The sequence below is a fragment of the Watersipora subatra genome, chromosome 9 (genome assembly GCF_963576615.1).
Source record: "Watersipora subatra chromosome 9, tzWatSuba1.1, whole genome shotgun sequence".
In the NCBI taxonomy this organism is placed as follows: Eukaryota; Metazoa; Bryozoa; class Gymnolaemata; order Cheilostomatida; family Watersiporidae; genus Watersipora; species Watersipora subatra.
Window position 1 is genome coordinate 18509915 of NC_088716.1, and position 11072 is coordinate 18520986.

Here is an 11072-nt window from a genome sequence, read left to right on the forward strand (position 1 = left end):
ACATACTTGAATTTTTGGTAACTGTTCCCCTTACAGATTATTTACATTGTAGTAGCGTCTACTGTATATGAATATGTTCTTAATTATAATATTTTAAGTTGTCTGTTTTAACCTTTTGACCAGAGGACAAGTGTATCTTCTGATTTCCTGTGTTGCCTGGCTTCTCAAAATATCCCTTATTTTGTCTCATTGAGACCTGTTTGAGAGCATCTGCTATACTATTTTCTTCAATAAACTCATATCCATAATCAACTCCCATCGATATATATAGGAGAATTATGTATTTTAACAAAATGATTCAAAGGCAAAAGACTTGGTTATTCAATAACCACATTAGACGTAACCTTGTTCTGCAAGCCTTTTTAGAGGCTTGCAGCACAAGGTATATCTCCTTGAAACATTTTACTAGTACAACTAATCACTTGCTTCAATTCATTCATTGCTTCATGGGATTTTTTATAATCTTTAGCCTGAGTTCCATAATTGTGTATTTGTCAATGTCAGATAGGTTGACACAACCCAGAACAAAGCAGCACATACTATCAACATACTGATTTGTTATTGACATAACCATGTACTGGTTATTCACTACTTGTATGCGACTAAAAATACTCTGCAGGCTGTTTAAACCACATTAAAAAGGGCAGAAATCCACAAAAAAGTTGCCACTTAATATGACTTTTTCATCTTATTAAAAATCTTTTGCATTATATTTTTAAGCTACTGTGTATATACTGTAAGTAGCTGTGTTGAGGTGGTAAGGTTATAAGTGTAACTATGACTATGTAGGAATACATCAACAGTATAGAAATTAATAAATTGTAAAGGAAACAGCGACTCCCTTTACTGTCCACAAGATTGTCAAGCAGATTCTGTTAGTCGTGCTGGTTGTCACACAATCGCAATCACTCAGCTTATGATGCATACATGCCACCACTTTGTGACCTTCCAGCCAGCGGAGCGGTGTTGGTGCCTGACTGACTGCCACTACAAACTTCTCCAATTAGGGACATCAGCGTTCCTAATTACTCTTCAGCAGTGGGATGGCCAGTCATACATAGGGTCGACGTTGCCGGCCTCCTACTACAGACTTCTGTAGGTCTGTTCCTGATTGATTGATAGAGGACAGAGCGCCAACCAGGTGTGACTCTTTTAGCTAGGTCCCGCGTTCTTGATTAAACTCTGGGTCCTCAGGCCTATGTTTTAGTAACTCCAGCTCAGCCCTTATTTCGGTTGGGGTCTCTTTTTTCTTGGTCCTAGCCAGTATTACCTTCTTTTGTACCACTTGCCCGTCGCCAGGTAACAATTGCCAATGTTTGTCCGTACAAAGGGGTCGACTGTCTGAAATTATCACGAGCTTCTCAAGCTTCATAACACACCGGTGAGCCACACAGAACGGCATTTCAAGAATGGCCTTCTCATTGATGGGGCTCAACCTAGCGACCTCCTTGCTTTTCACCTCCCAGTGTCGTATAGGCAGGCATACGACTCCATAAAATTGCAACCGGATCATCAGGCGTCTGTCTGTCCATTTTTCCAAAGCCAGGGTGAAGTTCTAGAATAAAAGATGCTTTTCAGCTAGACTCCAACTCGTGACATTCAGGCTGATAGAGTGACATTCCAACACCTGCTCCAATTGACTTCACTTAAATATTTCTGAATAGTTGTGCAGCCACTTCTTCTCTTCACTCTATTTGTACATGTGATGCTAAGGAACTAAGAAAAATTCTCCTATAGGTTATGTTGCCTCCTAAGTATGGAGAGAGAGAAAGCGATATTTTTAAAGGTGACTATGGGATTCACGTTAATCAAATTGCTCTGCAAACCTTTCACCTACTTTCCACCTTTAATTGTATTAAAGTTTCTTATGCATTACAAAGGAAAAGCTTTTACATAAATTATTTTCGTTCAGTGAAGTCTATGTTATAGGAGCCTTTACTGTATATCTTTCCAAATTAGGGTGGATCAATCATGCAGTGTTGTTTATTTTTGCAACTGTATTTACTGATAATATGATTTAGTTTAGTGTATCCTATGATTTGATAGATAATCTGGCAATTTACAGATGACTTTTATGACTTAACACTAAGCATTACAACTAACAAATTGATATGCATTGATAAGGAAGATTAGAGTATCGTTGGAAGTTGGAGTTGTCTCTCTACGCTTTGTGTCAACTTTTGTTTCATTACCCAACAAAGCAAAGTCAGCTGTTATCAATCATTTGGTGTGTATAAAGAAAACCGCACAGAGCTGTCCTAGAAGTTGATCGTATAAAAACCATTTGGCTTTTGCAAACCACTAGTGTGCTGATAGTCCCAAGCGCTGCAAGGAATCATGTGTAATAACTATGTGCATAAGTATTCTACATTGGAGCAAGGTGATCAAGTGGTGCAGTCGATAGATCGCTTGGCTGCAATCGGAATATCTGGTTTCAAATCCTGTATGGCGCAATCATTTTTTCTGAACGCTTTCACTGTGGCTCCAGACAATTGGGAAAATGGACAGACACAGCTCTTATTATAGTAAAGGTTGTGGCAGCAAGCAATACCAGTATTTTCTAATTAGCCTTCAAATAATAAACTAAATAAAAGTCATCAGTATTTGTCACCAATATATGCCCTGGTACAGTTTAGTATTTTCACATAGCTAATCTTTTGGACTCTTTGACAAACAAAGCTAGTTTTTTACGAATTTCAAAAAATGGCACACTAAGTTGTACATTTGCAGAAGCTCTTCAGCCGTTTCCTTTTACTTCAGAGTTATCTCATCCTACACTGAAGGAGCAATCCTCAGGTTTTACAATATTGATAAAGGAAGGACAGCAGAGTGAAAGTAGAATCCAACAAGTGGAGACAATAATTATGACTTGATACAAACAGGTTTGATTATGAGATTATGTCCACTGATGAACGATTCTTTATTACCTTAAGTAATTTCATCACTTGATTACCAGTGCACAAGTTATATGAACATTTAATATCAATTACTATTTATATATTTTAGTTTAAATAAAATTGCTGTGTATTTTCTACCATGTACTTTGACTAATACTCAAGTAGCACAAATAGAACTTTTACATTCTTAGTAGGTTTCAAAGAACCAGCAAATCATACTGATGAACGATTCTTTATTACCTTAAAGGTTGACTTGCAACAAAATTCACATTACCGTTATTTGATATGAAAAGATTCACCATGTCTTACTCTGTTGTGTTGTAAGTGCAAAATGTGAGGAAAAGTAATAACAAGCTCTTAAAAGCTCGAAAATGAACAATTAATCGCAGCCACACGAGACCGCCGTAGGATTCCCTTTCCAAAACGGCTCAAATGTAATGTAGTTGTGAGAGATGGGCTTCTGTTTACACTTTTTTGCAACTTTGTTTGTCGAATTATTTTCACAAATATGCTTCACGCATTCAATAAAACTATGTCTATTGTTCTTACGCGTCTCTTTTATCGTCATCGTAATGCTGTCACTTTTAGCAGTGATATCTTATAACTTACTGTAAAAATTCGTTTAATTTATTAGCTTTAGCTTGAAGGAGTACATATCATTGTCTGACAATCATGATGAGCCTGTTGATCACTTGTAATAATCGAAAAGTGCTGCAAAAGTTATTTGCGAAGTATTGTGTCACGTGATCAGATAACGACTTGACGATTGAATAATGTCAAAACTAAACTGTAAAGTAGCGAGTATCTATATTTAATACGAGGTCTTCGGTAAAACCAGGAGTGTTTGTCATAAACTAGTACTACAATAGGTTTTATATTGAGCTTTGTATTGGCCTTTCAATTCACATGAGAACATACGTGACAAGACGATAAACAAATTATGTGGTTACATCAGAGAAATAAATAGATTCCAATCTATGACGGCCTTTCGTTTTTGAGCTTTTAAGAGCTTGTAATCACATTTCCACATATTTGGCACTTACAACACAACATAGAATTAGATTATAGACAACATAGCATAGATTACCAACGCACAAGTTATATGAACATTTAATAGCAAATACTATGGATAAAATTTAGGTTAAATAACATTGCTGTGTATTTTCTATCATGTACTTTGACTAATACTCAAGTAGCACAAAGTAATATAATTTTTACATTCCTCATACATTTCAAAGAACCAGCAAATCAGGCAATTTTTAGGTATGAACATCTAGGAGTTGTATGCTCCACATATGCTGTGTAGTCAGACAATACAGTATTGGAATCTAAAGTTCTTGTCAAAATTAGCTGTTTTTAAATTAGCTGATCACCACCCAAGGGGTGGTGATCAGGGCAGTATCCACCTGTTTGAAAATGGTACTGCAGGGAGAGTCCAAGAGGGGTACCGAGCGCCCTCTTGGTGGGGGGAGGGGGGTCCGGGGGTTCTCCCCCGGGAAAATGTTTAGTATAACTAGTCAAAATGATGCAAATCTAGCACACTTGGCTCCTGATGGGGCACATGTTCTAACAGAAAATTTGACATTATAATCCAGTTTTCTAAATATAAAACTGTTTATTGAGATTTTCTCTAACGACGCTTATTAAAAATATAATGTAAATGGGAGCTGCTAAAGGGGTTGGCCACAGCTAGCATGAGGTAGAATTATCACCAGGTACAATGCTGCATGGTGTAGGAGATGAGTAGTCTCCTATGAAATAATTTAATTAAATAATATTGTAGAGTTAAAAAGTAAAATTAATAGAGCACCATGTTAAAAATAATGTACTTATACTATAGTCTATAATACTGAGCAAGTAGTACCTAGTAAATTTAAGTTTGACCTAAGCATGTTACATGCATAGCTCAAACTTAATTTATTTCTATGAACAAAATATTTTGTACATAAGCATTCATTTACATATCTACTACTACAAAAAACACAACCATGTACAATTGTCTCTGTATGAAATGCTTGAAGCATTCCTTTTAGTAGAGTCCAACGCTATAACATTGCCGTGCGAGCTACCACAACGATCGTTTTTCTCTGTATATTCTAAGTATTATGTATTAAGTAATAATTAATCATGAATCGATTCCTTACTATTACGTTTGACAATTGGGGTTTATTTTAATAATTTACAGATTTTTATGATAACTAAGCTTTCAATTTAGCTGCCCATCTGCTCTTTAAGGACTCATTTAATAATAGAACAGACTGAGTTTTATGTGCTGAGATAATTTCTCATAGCTTGTGAACCTATATTATTATACCTTTAATTTATCACATGTATATATTACAGTCTATCCTCTCTAACTCAACTGGAGGAGCTAGTGCTGAGCTACAACAAGTTCAAAGAAGGCCTCCCTGAGGTTGTTGGAGCTCTTAAATCTCTTAGTGAGCTACGCTTGATCAGCTGCAAACTTCAGGACCTCCCTGAATTGTGAGTATAACTCGGTCTCTCTGTAGGACGTTTTTATACAAACTAAGCCTATTCTCCACCACTATACCTCAGGACCTTTCATATGGCAGTTACCATAATAATAAGGATTCTAGTTGTTGTAAAATATCTTTTTGGGTGCTATAACACTGTATTTTTTAATCGTTCTTTTATAGTGGCGTTATATTAGAGGTGATGTTCAAATAGAGGATGGCGGGTTATCTTTTTACTAGTTTTGGGAAAATAATTTTAAACCTTTTATCAGCTAAGCGATGCTAATGTCACCTATATTTTGTACCCTTCTTCGGACAGAACAACATTAATACCGTGGGTCTCAACATTTTTGCTAACACGTTTTAGCATCTAGGCCTACATCAAAGTATCAGATCGAGTTGAAAAAAAGATCTACATTCAAAAAGTCATATTAGCAGGTTACAGTTTATAGTTAGTTTGATGGTGTCATTTTCAAAGTTTTACAGAAAAAACTTGAAGCTTTGGTGTTAGAAAATAGACTTTGATATGCCATAACAATGGCTGCTGTTACATTGATAATAGCTAATGCTATTAGGTTGTTCGATGTTCCTAAAAAGTATGCTCATAATTGATCAAAACACTTAAAAGTCGATTGTAAACCTCATCATGAACAAATCGGAAAACAATGGATCAGATTTAGACCTTAGTGACCTGAAATTAGAGCGTAGTTATGGTCATGGTGGCGATAGATTTTCTCCAATATACCGTCACTAAAGTCATGGCAACCATTACAGCAACAAGGAAAGAATTGATTGTTATTAATGTACCCGAGTCATTATCAATTTATTTGTACCATTTTGTGAACATTTTTAATCTTTTCCCTATCGTGGTGTTATATTAGAGGTGATGTTTAAATAAAGGTGTCCTTCAAATAGAGGTTTAACAGTTATTGTTATGTGAAACACTCCCAAGATGTATTAACCAGCAATGTTTACATTGAAGAGTTCTATATTATTATCTTATCATTCGCACCCTTCACCTAGAATATAAGAAGACCAAATATGTTTTTCATATCATTTTCTTAGGCATTAATTCTTTAGCTTATGTCTTCTATCTTCCCATGTAATAATTGTACATCGTGTTTCAACTATTAGTTTTAGCTTTCCTTAATTAAAAATAATAAATTGGATCTAATAATCAATGCATTACATGGACAGGAATAAATTATGAATTGATTCCATATCAGTACAGGAGATAGCAGTGCTACATTAGTTCATGATACGACATTATTGTATTCTGTTTTATCTAATCCTAATTTATTCGAATAGAATCACTGTGATTATCATTGTGTATTTAATCTAGGTAGCACTCATGGTTTATGTATCCTCGATGACAGAAAATATATTTCAACTGGACGATCACACTGAATCTCATAAAACTCATCTCTAATATACCTGGCAATATGCCAATATAAAGCAAGGCAGCCTCTTTAAAAGAAAAGTTGAAAAAGGATTTTTCAGTTCTCCTCGAATCCAGTTGACACCCAGATAGTTTGTCTTTAATGTTTCCTTTCAATATAAAATTTATCTAAAACACTAATTATTGTTACAACAGAACATTCAATTTAGCTGCAGATTTTCTTTGTAGTGATTCATTTAATAATGGAAAAAATCCATTTTTATGTACTGAGATACTTTATCATAGCCTGTGAACCTATACTATTATACCTTTAATTTATCAGATGTATATATTACAGTCTATCCTCTCTGACTCATCTCAAGGTGCTATGGCTAGGTGAAAACAACTTCAAACAAGGCTTCCCTGAAGTTATTGGATCTCTAACCTCTCTCGCTAAGCTATTCTTGAACAACTGCCAACTTCAGGACCTCCCTGAATCGTAAGTAGAACCCAGTTTCTCTGTAGGAAGTTTTTGAGCAAAATGAGTATGTTCTCCAACACTACATTTCAAAATCTTTTGCAGAATCATTTCATCTTTAGCCTTTATATATAAACATACGTACTTATGAAGTTTGATCTTTCGAAAGGAAAAATGGAATGTAAAAATGTAATCTATCTTACTTTATGGTAACCACACATTAAACTTGTCAATTCCTCAGGTCTTTGTACCTCCTGCTGTCTCTTACTACTACCTACTATTTCTACTCTTTTGTGGTCGAGACCACCCAATAAATTATTCACCACTCGACCACTGATTATCATCCTTAAATATTATCATAAACATTATAAGACTGAGACCACAAACTGTTCAAGTTTTCTCAATTTGTTGTAACAAGGTTGATATCAGCGAGTAAAATCACAACCAAGATTTTACTTCTTATAAATATATTTGCCATTCCACCAACTATTTTTTATTTACTATAGTTTTCAAATCTATATTAAAATCTGTAAAATAAATGATTATACAATTAAATCACAACTTACGATCAGCTCTACTTACACCTATTCTGACTCATGACATGAATTGTGAAAAAATCTTTGTCTCATGTTACAAAGTAGTTTCCAATATATGACATTCAAAGTTTGCCAAAACATAAGTTTGTAAATAAAAAGAGATTTGAACCTGAACTGAAATAAAATATGAAAAGAGTAAAACTATATCAATAAAGTTACCGTAAAACCTCTAATTGAACACCACCTTTATTTGAACGCCACCTCCAATTGACCGCCACCATAGAGGCAGGGTTAAAAAATAGAGCACCTTGGCATTAAATTAGAGGTTTCATGGTAGTTTAAAATATGTGTTCGATGTGTATGTCATAGTAAACTGAGACCTATATTAATATAATAGTGATATTTAGTATATCACTATTATATCACAATCACTAGTATATTTACAGACCTAACTCACTAAACCTATACATTGCTGAGTCTAGACACAATTCACATGTATTTCACGCAATGTAACAATAAGTCTCTTTATTGGTTATTACTCTATATTTTCACTGGTAAATATTCAGCCATAGTTTTTATACAGTGTTAGATGAGATTCACCAGCTCTGGCTTTCAAAAGCATTTTATTTTACTAAACAGTTGACTGCTTCAACTGATATGTTTATCTTGAAGATTTTACCATATTTATAAATCATGTTGAATAATAATTTACTATCATGGTAATTAAATATCACACCTATAACTCTATTAATAACATATTTACTACCATGGTAATTAAATATCACACCCATAACTCTATTAATAACACATTTACTATCATGGTAATTAAATATCACACCTATAACTCTATTAATAACACATTTACTATCATGGTAATTAAATATCACACCTATAACTCTATTAATAACACATTTACTACCATGGTAATTAAATATCACACCTATAACTCTATTAATAACACATTTACTAACATGGTAATTGAATATCACACCTATAACTCTATTAATAACACATTTTGTGGGTTTTGCTACAGTACATGAATGCTTGTAACCTTTTATGTTGTTCAATTACGGTCAAACTTCATGACATGTCATTTATCAATTGTTTAAATTTAACCGCATTTTGATAGCGTGTTACTATATTTGGCAAACAGAGTAAATGTCGTAACAGCTTTATAATGGCTGCCAGTAAACTTGCCTTGTCACTTCGTTAGCTGATATAATTTCCAAGATCACTCAAGAAAACTCCTACAGATAACTCTATAAAAATATATTACATTTTAATTGCTTTTTGACTTTATATTGAGATGCTACCATTGTTATGTAGGCTGAGCAAGTTGAGTCAGTTGAAGGAGCTTAACATCACGAAAAATGAATTGAAGGAAGTACCTGGGGCTGTGTTTCATCTCACAGCGTTGACGGAGCTAGACATTAGGTTTAACTGTGAACTTACAAAGATCGATGAGAGGGCTATGGCTCTTAACAAGCTTCAAAAGCTAACATGTGATGGCTGCTTGAAACTAGTATCTCCTCCGTATGGTGTATGCCAAGAAGGAATCCACACAATTCGGGAATATTTCAACGCTTTTAGACAGGGAAGAAAAATATAGGTCGATTATATATAGCACACCAATTACTGCTTCATCCCTGGGTATCAACCTTTCCAGAACAATTATGAACCTTTCAATACAGTGATTACTTTGTTACAATAACTGGTAAATTCCGTTTTTGGAATAAATAAATTGCAAATATTTTGAGAATTAATTTGACCCTAAAGTTTGTAGATGTGTTCAACTTCTTGCTTTGGCTACACTGACAAATTTGCAGCAGAAATAGCAACCAAGATGTTATTTTAATAATTGATAAAATGTTAATTTCACAATTTTAAAAGTATGATAAAAAAACCGAGACATCTTTTACTTATTTGACTATGAAACTTTTAGTGTGGGTGGTATATCTATCAAATTCATGAAATATTATGCAAGTATTACATATTACAAAAAATACACAATGTACAATATCCAATTCACAAGTATTTTGCATATGTAGTAGTAAAACCGAAAACAAACGCATATCTAAAAAATACAAACAATATATGCATAAAGTTACCTGATGATAAATGTAACCGACCCAGAAACAAACAAACCAGTTGAAGTGGCGCAACGGGTGATGACATGAGTTGCTTATAAAGACTAAGATTTTCTTCAAACTTATGAATTCCTAGTCTTGTAGAAGATTCATTTACACTAAGCGACAGCCTCTACTTTTACTAGCAGCGTTATTGTTAAGACTCATTAAATAGGTGGTCTTTTCTACTCAGTACTAAACTTAATCTCTTTATAAAATGTTACAACCTACTGAGCTAGTGAGCTGCCACAGTTTGTCCCCTTTACCAGAGTTGAAAGAGGAGAAACGTTTCATATTCACCTGCCATTGGTTCCGTAGGAAGTCAGTCTTTGAGAACCGATGAAAAGTAAACCCCGAGCCTCGATTAGTTCAAAGAGGTGCTGCACAACTGCTTGGCACTAAAACTAATTTAAAAAGGTCAGCATGATGTACATTAAATGTAGAACTTGTAGGGGTACATTGAAGTAAACCTTTGCAGGCCTGTAGTAGTAGATTGTTGTTTGCTTGGTAAGATTGGAGGTGAGAAGAGCAGCATTTGATGACTTTAAAAAAACTGCCACAACATTTAGGTAAGTCTATGTTAAAATTAATAATATTTTGAAACTCGCTTTTGGAAGACAACTTTCTTGGCTGGTGGAGCATGCATGATGGATTATTAAACTCCCCTTCCTTTTTTCACTGTTCATGAGAATTGAATTTTGAAAGGTAATGTGTGATCATCTACATTAACAGCAAACTCAGATTCATAATCAACCCTGGGTCTCCGTCTGAATCATTGCGACAGTAGTATTATAAAACTTATGATTGAGGTGATTTCCAAGGTTACCACTACTGTACAATTTCTGTACAACAATGACTAATCATATATGTCTAGCTCAAGATCAATATGCTGAGGATGTTAGTTCAAGATCAATATGCTGTGGGTCTTAGCTCAAGATCAATATGCTGTGGGTCTTGGTAATTAATCTATAAAAAGTGAAACTCTGTTGAACAGGACAAAGTAGGGATGTATCATAAAATTGTATTGCTTATAATGAGGCTGCAAACCTAATGTTTTGATCAGGACTAACATAAATTCTCATCAACTTCTTCCCATTATGTGAAGCTCCAGCTCATACAGGCAGGTTATACGTTTAAACAATACAAGTTGATCTATTTCAGTAATTTTACCTGCAGCTTGATA

General features: G+C 34.4%; 1 protein-coding gene across 1 annotated transcript; it reads left to right on the forward strand.

Moving 5' to 3' along the window:
• Positions 1-293: 293 nt before the first annotated feature.
• Positions 294-9763, forward strand: LOC137404858 (uncharacterized). The gene is made up of 4 exons (XM_068091086.1): positions 294-382; positions 5241-5381; positions 7108-7248; positions 9090-9763. The coding sequence occupies exons 1-4, from the start codon at positions 294-296 to the stop codon at positions 9370-9372; spliced, it is 654 nt and encodes a 217-aa protein (XP_067947187.1). The 3' UTR covers positions 9373-9763.
• Positions 9764-11072: the final 1309 nt, after the last annotated feature.